General features: G+C 39.7%; 1 protein-coding gene across 1 annotated transcript; it reads right to left on the minus strand.

Moving 5' to 3' along the window:
- Positions 1–74: 74 nt before the first annotated feature.
- On the minus strand, positions 75–18,950 carry POPDC3 (popeye domain cAMP effector 3). The gene is made up of 4 exons (XM_070556761.1): positions 18,784–18,950; positions 2,841–3,575; positions 1,807–1,915; positions 75–539 (listed from the first exon to the last, which is right to left on the minus strand). Exons 2-4 carry the CDS (start codon positions 3,353–3,355, stop codon positions 258–260), a joined length of 906 nt encoding a protein of 301 aa, XP_070412862.1. The 5' UTR covers positions 3,356–3,575; positions 18,784–18,950; the 3' UTR covers positions 75–257.
- Between the last annotated feature and the right edge of the window lie 350 nt (positions 18,951–19,300).

Genomic DNA, 19,300 nt, shown 5'->3' on the forward strand with positions numbered 1-19,300 from the left:
TCTGACGCAGATGAGGGCAAACTGCCCAGAGTTATTCATCCTCCCCCCGCATTTATTCCAATAAGAAATACAGAAAAATTTGTAAAATTTATTCACAATGCAGAAGTTGAGATGAATAAAACAGCTGGCAATGACATCTTGCCTCTGAATTTGATTTATAAAAATATTAGTAAGCTCAATTTTCTGTATTTAGCTATTTCTTCGGGGGAATGATGAAGAGAGTCTTGTTTATAATTATAAAACTTCAGACTTCAACGTCATTTATCACAATGTTGTCTGGAATTCCGAAAATGTCCTGTCAGGGGTGTTCTAGGCATTTTTGGACTTGACATTTGATAGAAGTTGGGCAACCGAATATCGTAGTGGTATCTTTTTCCTATATATATCCTGTCATTCAAGGCATAGAGTTTATCTGCAATGTCACTGCCAATTAAAACCGAAAACAGGCGAGAGATGTAACGGTGTTGAGCGAAGAGCAAATATAATTTCTTTCTCCTCCAAGACACATATCGACAATCAGTTTCTGCTGTGAGGGTTACCTAAAAAACCATAAGACCACATGTAAGCAAAGATTAGGAAGCAAGAAAAGTTCTGCCACACTTTTTTCTTTTTCCTTAAGATTGGCTCTGAGCTAACATCTGTTGCCAATCTTCCTCTTTTTTTTTCTTCTCCCCAAAGCACCCCCCCAGTACATATTTGTATATTCTAGTTGTAGGTCCTTCTAGTTCTGCTATGTGGGACACCGCCTCAGCATGGCTTGATGAGTGGTGCTAGGTCCACACCCATGGGCCGCTGAAGTGGAATGCACTGAACTTAACCACTAGACTATGGGGCCAGCCCCACTGCCACACTTTTTTTTTGCCCCCAATTTTAAATGAATTTCACTTGCTCCTTTTTTTTAGGATTAAAAAAGCCTACTGACCCACCATATATTGGAAAAACAGCAAGTCAAACTACAGAATTTATTACTATAGATATAATTTACAACATGAATAATCACAACGTTGTGCCCATCTCCAACTTATCCATTTTCTACATTCAGGGATCTATATTTTGCATTTTACTGAAGTAAGAGCCACTTGATACTGAAAACTAATAAAATTGGCTAATGTTAGAGAAGTATTTCCAAGTCAATCCCGAAGACCTGGGACATTTAGCCCTAATCCAATTTTTGTAGTACAAAATAGAATTTATTTACCTATTCTGAATATGTATATGAATGTGTATTTGTATACACACACGTGTGTTACAAGTGTTAATCATAAGAAAACCGTATACCATAATAGACAGAACCTACTGAAATGATTATATTTCAAAACTACCAGACTTGGCAGCAGAGTAGTGACAGGAAGTTTAGCATTTTGTTGCTAGAAAACAAGTGAAATCCATCAGGATTAAAAATTTTAAAAAATCACTTAATTTGTAATAAAGGGTAGATTTGTCATTCTCAGTGATTTTCTAAACTGTCACAGTGGCAGTGTTTAGTTTACAGTCAAATCTCAATTAATTATATTTTAATTCTCATATATGCAGTTAAGCAAAGGAAAATTTAAGAATATTTATCACGGACTCTTTTATCTCATATATAATAATCATTCTTCTCCTTGTTGCTGGACCTGTATAAAGTGAGATTAATGAGCAAGAGTCAAATGGCACTGGAAGCGATGCATGCTGCAAAGTACTTCCCGAGTTATGTATAAATGATTCCTCCATCATCTGCTCTTATGTTTGTCTGCCTGCTTTTAAACAAACCTCGCTTATCTGTGTGGAAGAAGCAGTGTGCACTGTGTGGTCGTTATCCCTTACCTGAAAAAGGCCTTCCTCTGTGGGTCTCAGTGAGTCCCACTCAGGAGAATCCAGGAACTGGAAGGGGAAAATGTAATGCAGAAACTCGCCATCAACTGTCACTCTGATCCTACCCAAACACAAAGAACATCATTTATCAGGGAAAGAGAAGGCCAGCACAAAACTGGGGGCAAGGGGTGAGAGCAGTATTTTAGATCTCTGATGACCTTTCTGGCTTTTAAACTTTTAAAGGGCAAAATATTAAATTCATACATTACAATGAGTGACAAAATCTCCTATAATATTCATGTACTGATGTTCTTCACACAGTTAGGATTCTAGAAGACTGGGTGAAATTCATCAGAAAATTCATCAAGCTATACACTGATGACATGTGCCCATTTATGCGTGTGTATTATACTTCAATAAAAAGTCTCAGTGCACTCAGTCAGATTTTAAATTAAGTAAGAGAACATGGAAGAACTGTAAATATCTCCGTAAACTTTTAACCTTTTAAAAACATAAACACATTATTGTTTCCTCCCCCAAACTTTCTGTTTGCAATGTGTATATCTATATCTGCACCTATATATAAATGAGGTACAACCTCCCCCCGCTAGCAAGTGAGCAATCGCTAGAATTTGCTGAAAAAACTTTTTCACTATAAAGTTTAAATGTTCTCTATTACATAAAAGAAAGCCCTATCAGAGTCTGTTTAAAATACTTTGCATGCCAATGTAAGTATTCTATTAATTCAAGCTGACGTCATCCTCTTCTTGACTCTCAGTGATTAGCATGTCCAGACAAACCAATTCATACATTTGATTTCTAAGAAAAAATATTAAAGCTCTAGATTATATCTTGCTTCAGGTAAACAATATCAGGTGCCCTAAATGCCTGTGTTCCATGAGTCACGTGTCAAGGGCTTTCTCATGCCTCAGGGTGCTAAATGCTGCCCAGGACTATCCTACGCCACGATAGAAAAAGGTAGCACAAAGAAACACAAGCTAATAACTCAGAGAGAGGAAAGACATGTAAGCACCAAGAGTACACACCTTCCTGAAACAAGCAGGGAGAGTTTATCAATGGAGGTTTTCCCTTGCATGGCATAACAGTGCTCCTTTTCCAAAGTAACCACTTCAGAGCTCAGAGCAATTGTTCTGAAGACGGGCAAAGAGGTCCCCAGAGGCTGGAAAATGGAGCTGTACAATAGCTGGAATTCTCGGGCAAAGGTTATGCTGCGAACTTGATATGCAATATGAACAAACTGCATGAAGCAGATGACAAACAGTACAAAATTCCAGGAAAATATGTCAGCTGCACAGACATCTACCCAAGCCCAGACAGCGGAGCAGAGAAAACCCAAGCCCAGCAAACTGAAGACGTAAAGGAGGCCGAAGAATCCACTGCCACCCATAAAACCTACGACAAATAAAATACTGGCAAGATGATAAATGGCTCCTTCAGCCTCTTGCTTCCAGGTGGTGCAGACTGGGTGTTCATCTATTAGGTTCTTCCATAAAGTTGAATTTCTCTCCATGGCCAGACCACTGCGTGGTTCACTTTCCATTGATGTGAGATGATACTGAAGCAAGTAATTAAGTCCTTTGCTTTTCCATCATCAGAGTTTCGCTAAGTCTTCACAAAACCAGAGATAGCCTGGACGCTGGAGTTGTGGTGATTATGGATTTGCTGTGTACTGATCCTGAAAAACTAAGAATCCCATGCTAGCTTCTTTAAGTTCATCTGGGTTCCTGGTTCAGTTCTAGTCGACAAATATTTTGTGGTTCCTGTGCAAGAAAAAATAGAAAGGGTCTAATTAAACAAGGAGAATTGAGAGGTATTTTAATGAATCACTAGCATTACTTAATCAAGTTGACAGCCTATTTTCTATGAAGTCAGAATATTTTAAGCACAAATGCTGTCGCAAGTGTTAAATTTCCAAGGTTTAAAATGCACTTTTTTAGAGTTGTGCTTATTAATAATAAATTATTTACAGAAATTTTAATATTTCTTTGAATTAGCTAACTACATATTTTTCCAGAAAGCTAAGTACTATAATCAGCTAATCTCCATAACGGTAGTTCAGCATACCTCAGAATCACTTGGGACAGTGACTGGAAATGCAGGTTCACAGACTGTTTCTAGACATATTAACTCAGAGTCTCTGAGGGTGGGGCCTATGTGTTGGTATTTTGAACAAGCTTCCCAAGTGATTTTGATATGTCAATTGATGGCCTTCCATGGCCCACCCTTTAAGAGATACTGTTTGACAATATATTATTCACTCTTTACAAATGAATTCAAGGCTCAGAGAGGCCAAGTAATTCATCCCAGGCCACACAGTAGTTGGTGGCAGAGCAGACTTTCAGCACTTGAGCCTATAAAGCTGGATTCAATCACGTGACCTCTCGTGAAATATTTTAAACTGGGCATTATAAGGAGCCCTGATGAATCAATAAACATAGGAAACACATAATTAGGAGTCAGATTTTAAGAGCACATAGTAGACTGTGAAATGCTTAATAAATTACATCAAAATTATTTGAGAAATATAAATTCAGTTCTACTTTACTATATTAGAGCCTATTTCAGGTTGGAGGTTGCATCCTTATAACGAAACCAATAATATTAAGATTCCTGCTACTTACACATTTATTTACCAGATGGTCAAAAATGTTACTGACTTGTTCCTCTGCACATACATTCTCTACCCTTTCAGCCATATGGGAAAAATGCTAATAAGTGATCTGACTCAGGAGAGATTTAACCATGATGACAGAGCTGCAGGATATGTATCATTTACCACCAGGTTTCTTAACAATAAATGGTTTCCATGTGAAGCATTCAGTAGACTGATTTTTTAAAGTCATAATAACATTCAAAAGCCTTGAACTTGTGTGCTATATTTAGTGTTTTTATTTTTGAGATGGATTATTTCCAGAACACCTGTTAATAAAATATCAGATATCACAGATCTGGTCTCCTAGAAAAAAAATACACATATGGAGGTGAAAATGACTTAGGTGAAGTTAAAAAGGGAAGAGCGTAATCACCAACAGAACTAGAAGTGGAAATAAAGGAGCTGCTGTCGTTGAAGTTCCTGGTTCTTCATCTTGGATAGTGATTCTTTTCTCAGCAAGTAATGACTTCAAGAACACCACCAGGTGAGTCATTAAAAAAACAGTAACACAGACCCCTAACTTACAGTCATATTGTTGTTTTTACTTAAGCTGCTTTCAAATGCACTTTAAACATTCTGCATCCCCCTAAGGATTGCCTCCCCCCATCACTCTGTGGACGATGAGATTGAAGGCAGACCAGCCCCCGGAACATGTTTACTTTTTCCTCTTAAACAAAACACAAAACTATATATATACTCCTGGATGTTCACAACAAAGAAAAAATTTTTAAAAATACAATGAGTAGTGAGAACTGCAAAATACCAGCCTGCAAATGTCAGTCTCCCTGCTGTTTTACTTTTAAAACTAGGATATTTGAAACAACAACAAAACACTAGGATATTTTAATCAATTCCTCAGGATACCGAACACAGCCATTAAAGCCAATATTCAAAAGCACTGCTAGCAGAGCTCTGAACTTTGGTTTGAACTTCCTTAAAATTTATAATTCTCCACTCAATGTTAAAATGAAGCTAAGAGAGAAAGGCCATATAAAAATGTTGGTAGCAATTCAGACGGAGCTTATGGGAATCTTGTCCCCTTAACATCGTGACTTGAGAGAGATGGTGGGTTACTTAAGTTCCAGCAGTGTGACCAGTTATGATTATAAGAGGAAATGTGTGGGCTGGCCCCGTGGCCAAGTGGTTAAGTTCGCGCACTTCACTTTGGGGGCCCAGGGTTTCACCAGTTTGGATCCTGGGCACGGACCTAGCACTGCTGCTCATCAAGCTATGTTGAGGCGGCATCCCACATAGCAGAACCAGGGGCACTCACAACTAGAATATACAACTATGTACTGGGGGCGGGGGGTGGGGGTTGGGGAGGAGAAGAAGAATAAAAAAAGATTGGCAACAGATGTTAGCTCAGGGCCAATTAAAAAAAAAATAAGAGGAACAGAAGCCTCTTCCGGTTGGCTTCTGTTTCAATAAGCTGCTACTCAACCATCTTCCTATCCTTGATACTGTATCACTCAACACAGCGTGCTGACTTGCCCTGATTAAATTACTCCACACCCAGCCTTTCTCCACTTGGTGTGTTTTTATTCAGTCACCAAAACAGATGTACTTTATTAGAAAGGGAAGGACTGACAGGGGCAGGTGATGAGCATGAGTGTTCCTCTGATACGTGCCAGCACCACTATATGAATGTTGAATATGATTCATCAACCAGCTGCTGCTTTAAAGGCCTGGAGGCCTTAAGTCATGTTTTGGGGTAAATAAATGCTGAGATGCCAAAGTGGCACAATGGATTTCTTAAGCAATAAAGGTGATCTTCCCTGCAAAAGAAGTTAGCATACAGAGATACAAATGAGGGAGACAAAATTAAGTGCACATAAACACAATAATTCAAGCTCACTGCTTTTTCCTCTTTAAATTTTAAGACCCTGAGCTCTAAAGGAATAAGAAAATGTAAAGGAAGGTCCAAGGATGCACAATGAAATGTGATAGAAACTTGGTGGCAAACTGATGAGGGTTAGCTCAGAAACTGCATTTATCTGTTCGGAACTTGTACATTTATTATGTCATTGCATCACATTTATTTCCATGAGGGAGGCAGAATCTAAATCATGCCCAGCTTACAAATGAGAGAAGCAGGCTACAAGACTGGTTGAGTGACTTGCTTCAGGTAAAAGTGGCAGTAAGTCGCAGCAGTCGGGTGGAAGCTCAAGGCCCCCTCCGCTCAGCTTCATGCCCTCTCCAGCAGGCAATGCCGCCTTTCAAGGCTGTGAATCTGATATTAACGTGTTGGGAGACAGTGGGATATTCTGCCAGGAGTGGTCTGCCAAGAAAATAATAATCCTAACAGTGGATATTTAAGACCTGCTATATCCGCTTGTACTGCTCAATCCATAATGCTTAGAATACTGCCAGGGACATAGACAGCCACTCATGAAATAATTTGCTGTATTACTGGTCAACATTGACTGAGTTCCTCTCCTAGATGCCAAAATCCTTAAGGAGCAAAGACAAATGTTTTTATATTTCTGACCCTGGCACTCAATGAATGTTGACTGAATACATTGGTAGAGAAGTACAAACACTCTCCCTTCTCCATTCCCACTCTCTATCCAATTTAACAGCTATTCTAACACCTTCTGTCACCTAGGGGAACAGAAGTGGGGATGATCTCAACATCCAAGACAGTTCAGTACAAAGACACTAAAGAGTAGGGGCATCACTTATTGAAATGTCTCGCACAACTCCAAATTCATAGGGGAATTTTGTCTTCTTAAAAGATGAGTTCCTCAAGAGCAGTTGAATTCCTGATCTGATTAAAAACAACTACTCTGGGAGCTTGTGGTATTGAGTTAGTTTTGGTTGCTAGGCAACCCAGAAGCTCAAAATTCCATCAATATTCTGCTCATTAATTGGAATCAGATCCTAACTTTGGTATGTGTTCCATATGCGAAATAATCATTTACTTAGAGCTGTTTTCTTTACTTATCCTCAGGGAGGTACATTTACTCAGCAACTACATGCCAGACACATTTAAAAAACTATCTCATATAATGTTCACAACAACCCCATAAGGAAGGTACTATTATCTCTATCTTACAAATGAGAAAATCAAACCTCAGAGAAGGTAAGTAAATTATTCAAGGTCACACCACTAATATTGGAACTAAGATTCTATCCAGGCTGACTGACTCTGAAGCTCACAGTCTAAACCACATCATTCTGCTTCCACAGTACCAGGTTTCAGAAAATGTAGGCTTTAGTTTCCTCTCTGCTACTTAGATGAACTCAGGCATGTTTATACATCAGTAAAACAGAGGTAATACCACCTATTCTGTCTACTTTAAAGGGTGCTAGGACAAGAGAAGAAGAAAGGAACAGAGAAGAACTACTAAAACACCCAGAAGAAAAGTAACAAAATGGCAATAAATACATATTTATCAATAGCGACTTTAAATGTCAATGGACTAAATGCTCTAATCAAAAAGCACAGTTTAGCTAACTTGATAAAAAACAAGACCCATACATATGCTGCATACAAGAGACACACTTCAGATCTAAAGACATTCACAAATTGAAAGTGAAAGGATGGAAAAAGATACTCCATGCAAATGGCAAAGAAAAGAAAGCTGGGGTAGCAATACTTATGTCAGACAGAATAGACTTTAAAACAAAAACTGTAACAAGAGACAAAGAAGGGCACAACATAATGATAAAGGGAACACTCCAACAAGAGGATATAACACTTGTAAATATCTATGTACCCAACATAGGATCACTTAAATATATAAAGCAATTATTAACAGATAAAAAAGGAGAAATAGATTATAACACAATAACAGTAGGGGACTTTAACAATCCACTTACAACAGTGGATAGATCATCCAAACAGAAGATCAATGAGGAAACATTGGCCTTAAATGACACATTAGACCAGATGGACTTAGTAGATATATATAGAGCATTCCATGCAAAAACCACAGAATACACAATCTTTTCAAATGCTCACATAATATTCTCAAGGATTGATCACATATTAGGCCACAAAACAAGTCTCAATAAATTTAAGAAGACTCAAATAATACCAAGCATCTTTTCTGACCATGAAGTTATGAAACTTGAAATCAACTACAGGAATAAAATCAGAAAAGCCACAAATATGTGGAGATTAAACAAAATGCTACTGAACAATGATTGGGTCAATGAAGAAATCAAAGGATAAATAAACAAATACTTGGAGACAAATTAAAATGAAAATATGACATGCCAAAATCTATGGGATACAGCAAAAGCTGCCAAGAGGGAAGTTTATAGCAATTCAGGCCTACCTCAACAAATGAGAAAAATCCCAAATAAACAATCTAACAGTGCACCTAAAGGAACTGGAAAAAGAAGAACAAACAAAGCCCAAAATCAGTAGAAGGAAGGAAATAATAAAAATCAGAGCAGAAATAAATGAAACAGAGACTAAAAAAACACTAGAAAAAAATCAATGAAACCAAGAGGTGGTTCTTTGAAAAGATAAATAATTGACAAACCTTTAGCTAGACTCACCAAGAGAAAAAGAGAGAAGGCTCAAATAAGTAAAATCAGAAATGAAAGAAGAAAAATTATAACAGACACCTCAGAAACACAAAAGGTTATAAGAGAATACTATGAAAAGCTATACACCAACAAATTTGATAATCTGTAAGAAATGGATAAATTCTTAGACTCACACAACCTTCTAAAACTGAATCAAGAAGAAATAGAGAATTTGAATAGACCAATCACCAGTAAGGAGATCAAAACAGTAATCAAAAACCTTCCCCAAAATAAAAGCCCAGCACCAGACAGCTTCCCTGGTGAATTTTACCAAACATTCAAAGAAGACTTAATACCTATCCTTATCAAACTCTTCCAAAAAATTGAAGAGAGGGAAGCTTCCTAACTCATTCTATGAAGCCAACATTATCCTGATACCAAAACTAGATAAGGACAACACAAAAAAAGAAAATTACATGCCAATATCACCAATAAACATTGATGCAAAAATCCTCAACAAAATACTAGCAAATCAAACACAATAATACAATAAAAAGATCATACACCATGATCAAATGGGATTTATTCCAGGGATGGTTCACCATCGACAAATCAGTCAATGTGATACACCACATTAACAAAATGAAGAATAAAAATCACATGATCATCTCAATAGCAGAGAAAGCACTGACAAAATACAGCATCAATTTATGATAAAAACTCTAAATAAAATGGGTACAGAAGGAAAATACCTCAATGTAATAAAGGCCATATAGGACAAACCCACAGCTAACATCATTCTCAATGGAGAAAAACTGAAAGCTATCCCTCTAAGAACAGGAACCAGACAAGGATGCCCATTTTCACCATTCTTATTTAACATAGTATTGGAAGTCCTAGCCAGAGCAATCAGGCAAGAAAAAGAAATAAAGGGGATCCAAATTGGAAAGGAAGAAGTGAAACTGTCACTATCTGCAGATGACATGATTTTATATATAGAAAACCCTAAAGAATCCACTAAAAAACTTTTTTTTTTTTTTTTTTTTTTTTTTTTTTAAAAGACACTCCCCCTAGGAGGATTTTTTTTTTTTTTTTTTTTTTTTTTTAAGATTTTATTTTTTCCTTTTTCTCCCCAAAGCCCCCCAGTACATAGTTGTGTATTCTTCGTTGTGGGTTCTTCTAGTTGTGGCATGTGGGACGCTGCCTCAGCGTGGTCTGATGAGCAGTGCCATGTCCGCGCCCAGGATTCGAACTGACGAAACACTGGCCCGCCTGCAGCGGAGCGCACGAACTTAACCACTCGGCCACGGGGCCAGCCCTCCACTAAAAAACTTTTAAAAATAATAAATGAATACAGTCAAGTTGCAGGATACAAAACCAACATAGAAAAATCAGTTGCGTTTCTATACACTAACAGTGAAGAGGCAGAAAGAAAAACTTAAGAATACAGTCCCATTTACAATTGCAACAAAAAGAATAAAATACCTAGGAACAAACTTAACCAAAGAGGTGAAAGATTTGTACACCAAAAGCTATCAAACATTGTTGAAAGAAACTGAAAAAGACACAAAGAAATGGAAAGATATTCCACGCTCTTGGATTGGAAGAATTAACATAGTTAAAATGTCCATACTTCCTAAAGGAATCTATAGATTCAATGCAATCCCTATCAAAGTTCCAACAACATTTTTCAGAGAAATAGAACAAAGAATCCTAAAATTTATATGGAACAACAAAAGACCCCAAATAGCCAAAGCAATCCTGAGAAAAAAAGAACAAAGCTGGAGGTATCACACACTCTGATTTCAAAATATGGTACAAAGCTATAGTAATCAAAACAGCATGGTACTGGCACAAACACAGATACATGGATCAATGAAACAGAATCGAGAGCGCAGAAATAAACCCACACATACAGTGACAACTAATTTTCAACAAGGGAGCCAAGAACATACAATCGAGTAAAGAGAGTTTCTTCAATGAACGGTGTTGGGAAAAGTGGACAGCCACATGCAAAAGAATAAAAGTAGACCATTATCTTACACCATGCACAAAAATCAACTAAAGATGGATTAAAGACTTGAATGTAAGATCTGAAACCATGAAACTTCTTGAAGAAAACATAGCAGTACGCTCTTCAACCTTGGTCTTAGCAGCATTTTTTCAAATATCACATCTGACCGGGCGAGGGAAACAACAGAAAAAAATAAACAGATGGGACTACCTCAACCTAAAAAGCTTCTGCACAGGAAAGGAAACCATCAACAAAATGAAAAGACAACCTAACAATTGGGAGAAGATATTTGCAAACCATCTATCAGATAAAGGGTTAATATTCAAAATATACAAAGAACTCATACATCTCAACAACAAAAAAGCTAACCACCCAATTGAAAAATGGGCAAAAGATCTGAACAGAGATTTCTCCAAAGAAGATATACAGATGCTCAACAGACACATGAAAAGATGTTCAATGTCATTAACTATCAGGGAAATGCAAATCAAAACTACAATGAGATACCACCTCACTCCCATCACAATGGCTATAATTAACAAAACAGGAAATAATAAGTGTTGGAGAGGATGTGGAAAGAAGGGAACCGTCATACACTGCTGGTGGGAGCACGAACTGGTGCAGCCACTATGGAAAACAATAAGGAGTTTCCTCAGAAAATTAAGAATAGATCTACCATATTATCTAGCTATTCCACTGCGTGGGTTGACAAGCGGTGCCAGGTCTGCACCCGGGATCCGAGCCTGCGAAGCCCAGGCTGCTGAAGCAGAGTGCGTGAACTTAACCACTATGCCACCAGGCCAGCCCCCATTTCTTCTTATTTTTTAATGTTGCTACTAGAAAATTTAAAATTACATATGTAGTTTGCATTATATTTCTCTTGGACAGTGCTGGTCTAGAGCCTCTCAGGTAACAGAGAGAGGAAATGAAAAGACCTGGCATGATGCTGTGCAAACAGTACATATGTATAACGTATAAGTGTATAAATGTGGAAGAACTATCTAAGATTAAGAACAGAGAGTTGATATAAATGTAAATGATACTGGCTGCAATATTCATATGCTACAGTCATTCAGATGTTATCCAAGGCATAGATGTCACCATCTGGTTTGTGCCTATATAGGTGGCCAACTCCACTATAGTTCTTGGCCCCTTTATCCTACCCAGGAAGGCAAGATTTTTCCATTTGCTTTAGGAGAATTCCACTTTCCCAAGCAATTACAATACATGATTTTATTTTTCCATTTCATCTTCCGATGATACCTCATGGAATACACTGGAAATCCCAGACACATCATCCCATAAATTTTGTACTGAAGATTGGATTGTGGCCTTCTGGATTCCAGAGGGTCCACACTAGCCTTTGTTTTCACATAACACATGAGTCTCTTCATGCACCACCAGGCTCCTAGGCTGGAGTATGCCTTTGACCTTCCATCACCAATGAGAGCGTGGCTTTTCTTGAGACTTGAGGAAATTAGAGAACATGCCCACAGGCTGTGACGGTCTTCTCTGATTCTCATGTCTCAGCTAAAGTCACATTTGATTATCTCCAGCCATGTTTGATTTCTCACTTTATCACATACTGTGGTAGGCAGAATTCTAAGATGGCCCCCAAGATTCCTGCTGGTGCACATGCCCTATAATCCCCTCTCCTTGAGTGTGGGCAGAACCTGTGAATGGGATAGGATGGATGCTCCACATTATAGTCACTTCTGTGATTATGTTAAGTTATATAAGACTCCACTGTAGGACTGGAGAGGGACTGGAAATTAGAGAGACATGTTCCTACTGGCCCGGAAGAAAGCAAACACCATGTTGTTAACTGCCTGTGGAGGCCACAAGGCAAGAAAATGCTGGTGCCTCTCTGAGCTGAAAGAAGTCCCCAAACAATAGTTACCAAGATCACAGGGACCTCAGTCCTACAACCTCAAGGAGTCGAATTCTTCCAACCACCTGAAAAGCTTGGAAGAGGACCCTGGACTCTAAATGAGGAGTGCAGTGTGACTGGCACCTGGATTGCAGGCTTGTGAGGCCCTGAGTAGTTTAGCCATGCCTGGACTCCTGACCCACAAAAACTGTGAGATAATACATTTTTGTTGTTTTAAGCCACTAGGTTTGTGGTAATTTGTTACAAAGCAATAGAAAATGAATACAAACACGCACGTGCAATTATGAGTATTCACTATCTATGAGGCTTTTCATCTATCTTTTATGATAGACTTGGGATACAGGTCTATGGAACAGAAGATGCTCACTCCTTGCTAGATTTAAATCAGGAAAATCAGACAAGAACGGTTCTTCAATAGTATCTGGAAAACAAGATGCTATGAGAGACCCTGGGAATTACATTTAATTCACTGTGGTTCCAAGCACCACTTCACAGGTTTTCCTTTCATGGAGTCAGGTGGCCCCAACACTGTCAAGCATTTGGACACACGTGCAAATTGCAGAATAGTTATGCCATTCATATCTCCAAAATTCCTGCAATACTACGTATCCTGGGCTGACTTTCAGCTCAGTCAGTTCTCTGTGAAATTGAGCCATAGGTATACAGCAAATACTTGATGTTTCAAACACATCCAGAGATGGACCCTCAAAAGACAGCCCATAGAGACTGAAAACAAATAGCTCTGTAATTCTTCTACTTGTGTGACTCCACGAAGACCAGATGAGGTGAGCAATGGGAAATTATTGCAATATCTAGTTGCCATCTTCATAATCCTCATATACTCCTACTACCACCACTACTACTACCAGCATCTAACATTTACTGAGCATTTACTTACTAAGTGCCAGGCATATTTCTAAGAACCTTGAAATACTGTCATTTAATCCCCACAACTTTTTGAAGTAGATAGTTTTATTGTCCCCATTTTACAGATGAGAAAACTGAGGTACAGGGAAGTTAAGTATGTTGCCTGAGGACACACAAATAGAGCCCAGCTTCACTCCTAGGCAGGCAGATGCAAGTGTCTGCTCTCTCAACCGCCATGACATACTGCTTCATGTTCTCTATGAATCTAAATATCTGGACTTAAGGGAACAAATCAACATTCTTGATCTCTCCCTTCAGTTCTAGGTTCAATGAATTTATAAGTCTTCTTGAGAAATTACAATTTTTCAAGCAACAGAGGGATAGGAGGGTGGGTCCTATGTTGAATCACTCAGCGCCCCACAATTCTTGATTGGAAGAAACAGCAGTAAACTTCTCCTTTTCAAGCTTGTCATTTGATTGTTTAAATAAACAATCCCCATGCTCTGTTTCACGTTCTTCTGACTTCTCCATATCCTGGAAATGGTTAAAGGCACAAGCAGGAAACCATTCACTTTTTGTTGTTAGGAAGATTGGCCCTGAGCTAACATCTGTGCCAATCTTCCTCTATTTTATGTGGGATGCTGCCACAGTATGGCTTGACAAGTGGTGCTAGGTCTGTGCCTGGGATCCGAACCTGTGAACCCCAGGCTGCCAAAGCAGAGTGAGTGAACTAACCACTTTGCCACTGGGTCAGCCCTGGAGCCATTCACTTTTGATGGGCTGCCATTATGTCATGGAGTAGGTTCACCAGAGATTCCTGATGAAAGATGCAAGAGAAGCTGGATCCGTGGATACATTATGTAGTCTTCTCTTGATAGGAATCAAAGACAGACACATTTGCCTCTCCTCCAGGTGACATAAATGCAGCAAATGTACTCCCTTTTCCTACGTTTATTTAGTTCAGGTTCTTATGTTCGTTTCTGGCAAACATGTCTAACAAGTTCATGTGTGCTAGCTAATTGGCTATCATCTTTTCTTTTTTGTTTTTTTCTGGCTAAATAAGCAGGTGGTCCACACACCAGGGTCAGCAATGTTTGAAACCACCAAACCAGCCACTACTAGCAGGAGAAGGAGCCCATCTCCGGGGCGTGGGGATTCTCTTTCTAGGTGTTCCTATAGAGATAGAGCTTTCTCTTGGATTGGGAGAAAGACTGTTCACTGTTTGGTTCTCAATCCACATGCTCAACAATCTTTCCATTTCTTCTATTTCTTTCAGCCTTCTTATTATTGACCTTGCAGTACTAGAAGTTATTCTAGCCATTGAGGTCTCTTATTTTGCTGGTGCTGCGTGTCATGATCTGCAATGCGGATTATTCCCTATTCCTGCTAGTCAGGAAACGCCACATGTTCTCTTGATTCTTTCAATGTGTTTGATTATCTCAAGTTTCTCTTCAATATTAAAGCTTTCCTCTGCATGTACTATTTGGCATTTTTCAATCAAGATGCTTAGACATGTGTGAGATGTTGAATGTGTGTTTTTATATAGAAAGGTTCACAAGTGTGTAAGAACAGCAGAACACAATCTTGTAGGCTAACATGCGGTGAACCAAGGTGGATGTTTGAGAAGTGTGTGTGTTTTGTGTTTTGTGCATTCTTACATGGCTAAGGTCAGCTGGTTGCGGCTCAATGTGTTCACTTGGTGTTTCTGGCTGGGTTAGTCATGCATAAGCAAGCGCAAGATTCACATTATGCTCAAATTATTCCCTGATAGATCAATTGCATTGGAATGATACTTGTTTGCAAAAGAAGCATTATAGCATAATTGGCTGTATCATTAAGTTTCAGATGGTCAGTAAAATATTATTAATATTTGCAATAATGCAATAAATCCCTGCCCTCATGGAGCTTGCATTTTAGTGAAATTCAAATGTTGACACTAAGCCTAGTTTTAAATTATGAGATCTATTTTAAATAGCTAAAAATACGTCTTATCTGCAAAGGAACGTAAGCTACTTAAAACATTTAAAGTCAGTTGTTGCATACTAAATCTTTTAAGAAATGCTACATTTTATAAGACAGTCTAAAGTCTTAAAATCAGAATGCAAATAAGCCTGTTTTTTAGAACTTCCATCAAAGACCAAAAACAAAAAAAGACAAAGAAACCCCAAACATTATATGTGTCACCGGAGTAGCATACTATATAGTAATGTGTCAGTATCCTTCTATTTATATGAATGCAAAGAAAGACATACAGAATGATTTTCACTTAATGTTAAGGGTAGTTATTATTTCTAGATGGTGGGATACAACTTTTACTTTCTTCTTTGTATATACCTGTATTGTTTGCATTCTTTATAATAGTTTTATAAAACAATAAGGTGATTTTACATTAATTTGAAAAACTTTAAGTACAAAAATTTCAAAGAATATAATAAAAACCCATGAACCCAACAACCAGAATTAACAAACATCAACACTGTCATCTTTTTGGATCTTCTTCATAATAAAAAAATTCCACAAAAAACTGAAGATCACCATGGCTTGTTCTCTGGTACCATTCCTTACCCACTTGTTCCCTGTATATAACTGTGTTTATCCTTGGAGTCCATATTGAATTTCAAAAATGCAATTTAAAATCAAATGCTAGATTAGAAATATCTGTTTTTTTCAGCTTCACACAAATTTTTTTCTGATGGATAATTTTAAACACACAAAAACAAAAAATAGTATATAATAAATCCCCCATCCAGCCATTACCCAGATTTAACAATTATCAAGATTTTGCCACACAGTGCTTTTAAAATTAAAAGCAAAAACTGTAACCTCCTGTTCATCCTATGGTTTGTTCAGTCAATAAGCAAACACCTACCAAGCAAGATGGGGAACTAAGATTAGCTGTGTTCTTACTATGTGCCAGGCACTCGGTCTTCCATATATTGACCCATTTCGGAGTCACAGCAACTCTGCAACCTAAATAGTATTATCAGCATTGTTCAGGGTGGAAAATGAGGCTGAGAGAGATGAAGATTCTTCCATAGGCTCAGCCAGCTGCTTGTCCTTCTAGAATTTAACTCCCTCCTCCCAATTTCAGAGTGTGTGCGAGAGTCACTAGAGATTATCCTTCTGTTGAAGAACACAAAATGAGAAGGTGTCACTTTGGGTCTATGTGAATTAATCCCCGAATGCTCTGGGTTGGAAGAGGATCCAGCATTGTTAATGGGACTTTGTCAGCAATTTTTGGTTCTTTATTTAATTTAGAAAATACCTGTTGTAACTTTCACTTTAAGACATTTTCCTATAACTACTTAGATAAAAGAAACATTTTCCTTAAAAAAAGAATCTAATTAATGATTCAATATACTCTTCCATTAATTGGAGGTGAATTCTTACTTACTCTCTATAGCTCATAATCCCAGCTGACCAACAGCCATAATTACAGAAAACGATTTCAATTACAATTTGCAGGCTTGCAAATCTACCGTGGATATTTTCCAAAGCAATTTTGAAACTTCTTGCCTGCCACGTTGCTTATGTGTTGTTATACTCATATACTACAGCAAATGCTTCATAACCATTCTTGGGCTTTCCCGGAGACTGTTTGAAAATAAACAGGTGTGAATGCTCCAGTGTGTCAACCCTATTAGTCAGTTTTGTGGTAAGAAATATCAGATTTTGGTTTCCCATGACACATTTTTATTTACTAGCATAGAATGTCACCATTTAGAAGCACAGGATGTACAATGATTCAGCTGTTTTGAGAGACTAATAAAATTAAAGAAACTCAACTATCAAATGTCTCCCAGTTTAAATGTATAAAATTTTAGTACAGATAATATCTTACTCTAGATTTCAATTAATATTTGTATTCCAAATTCTTCAAAAGACAAACAGTGTCTCAGGGAAGCAAAGAGCCTTGAGGATCACCTGGGATCAGCCAGACCTCTTCATTTTGCAAATGTGGACAGAGATCCAATTTGTGTTTTGTTTAATATTTTGTTTCACGTCGTTCTTGTTTGGTTTTCTATTGCCACAAAGAAGAATGCCAAGTTACTGTACTGTCACACAAGGATATGTTCACGTAACAGTCCCTGGTATTCAAAATAACAGAAAATAGCCACCAAACCTTAGTATGATCGGAGAGCAATACTTTGACTGCCATAAAACTCAATTGCAACATGCAAGCGTGCAAATTCAAAATACATAACTACAAAAGTCAGAGTAAAATGTCCCGAAGGAAGACTGCCGCATTAGAGAAGTTTAGTAAACCAAACTAAATTGTGTTCAGAAGCTTCTAATTCTACTTTTCCATTTATTATTTACATATAGAACTTTTCCACTTTTTGCAAATGTCTCCTGGCCAAAACAAAATTTTTGGCCATAACCCTATTACTAACTTTGGTTCTGTGCCTTTAATCTTTTCCTAAAATACAGACCCTCAAAATGTATGATACTTCTGGAACCGAGCTTGGTGATGAGGGAGGTAATTTAGTGGTTTCCATATTTCTTTTTCTTTTTTGGCAGGGGGATTCCCCAATTAGAGAAAGCAGGTCAGCGTGCCCTTCGACGAGGGATCTTTCTCGTGCCTCCAGCTCAGTGTGGAAACACTGACCCTGGTCAGGCCCTTTGCAGACGAGGGAAGGAAACTCCCAGCCGGGCCACGACGTCCCCAAGGTGAAACCAAAGACCGTCAGGGTCCCTTGGACCAGCTTTTCTCCTTTAAAAGTCCGGCCTTTTTCTCTGCGCTCCAAGGTGCCTGGGGCGAGAGGGTGACCCACAGAAGATCTGGGGGAAGCTGCGCCTCGGGGACGGACGCCTCGCGTCCCCGGGCCGGCGCGCGGAGCCCGCAGCAGCCGCCGCTCAGCCCGCCCGGCCCCGGGCTCGCAGGCGGCCCGAGCGGGTTAGAGCGGCGCGGGCGTGGGCAGCGCGTGGGCCCAGGGCGCCGAGGCACGGGCGCTCCGGGGGCAGCAGCCGCGCCGGCCAAGGGGCGCCCAGCACCGCGAGGGGCGAGGGGGCGCGCAGCTCCGGGCCGGCAGCGGCCGGAGCGCCCCGGGCTCCCCTCCTTACCTGCCTTCCCGGCCCCGCGCGGAGCTCGGGCCTGGCGCCCGCGGAAGTGTCCCAGGCGAGCGCGCCGGCCCCGGCGGGCGGCTCGCGCGCTCCTCGCCGCCCGGCGCCCCTCCCCCCCGTCCAGCTGCCCGCTAGGAGCGGCGCGGCGCGGCGGCGCGGGCGGGGCCGGCACGGGCGCGCGCCCCGGGCGCAGCGGGCAGGGCGGGGGCGGCGGGGCTAGGGCAGCCCCGGCCCTGTGGGCGCAGGCGGCACGGCCTCGGGTTGCTCGGTTGCTGAGAAAGCTAGTGGCCGCTGCGCACCGAAGTTTGCAAAGACGGGTTCCCCGAGGTGCACACTGCTGACGGTTAGAAAACAAACCAGGTATTCGTTGTTACACTAGGCAGACAGCGATGGAGTTGACTCCTGCAAGGAAGAGCAACTGTTTGCGCGCCTCTCACCCCCACCCCCACTCCACACACCCCATAAACAGGAGATCAATGACCAGAGGGGGGAAGGGAACATTTGAGTGCATAGGACA

Source organism: Equus przewalskii, chromosome 9 (assembly GCF_037783145.1).
Source record: "Equus przewalskii isolate Varuska chromosome 9, EquPr2, whole genome shotgun sequence".
Classification (NCBI taxonomy): domain Eukaryota; kingdom Metazoa; phylum Chordata; class Mammalia; order Perissodactyla; family Equidae; genus Equus; species Equus przewalskii.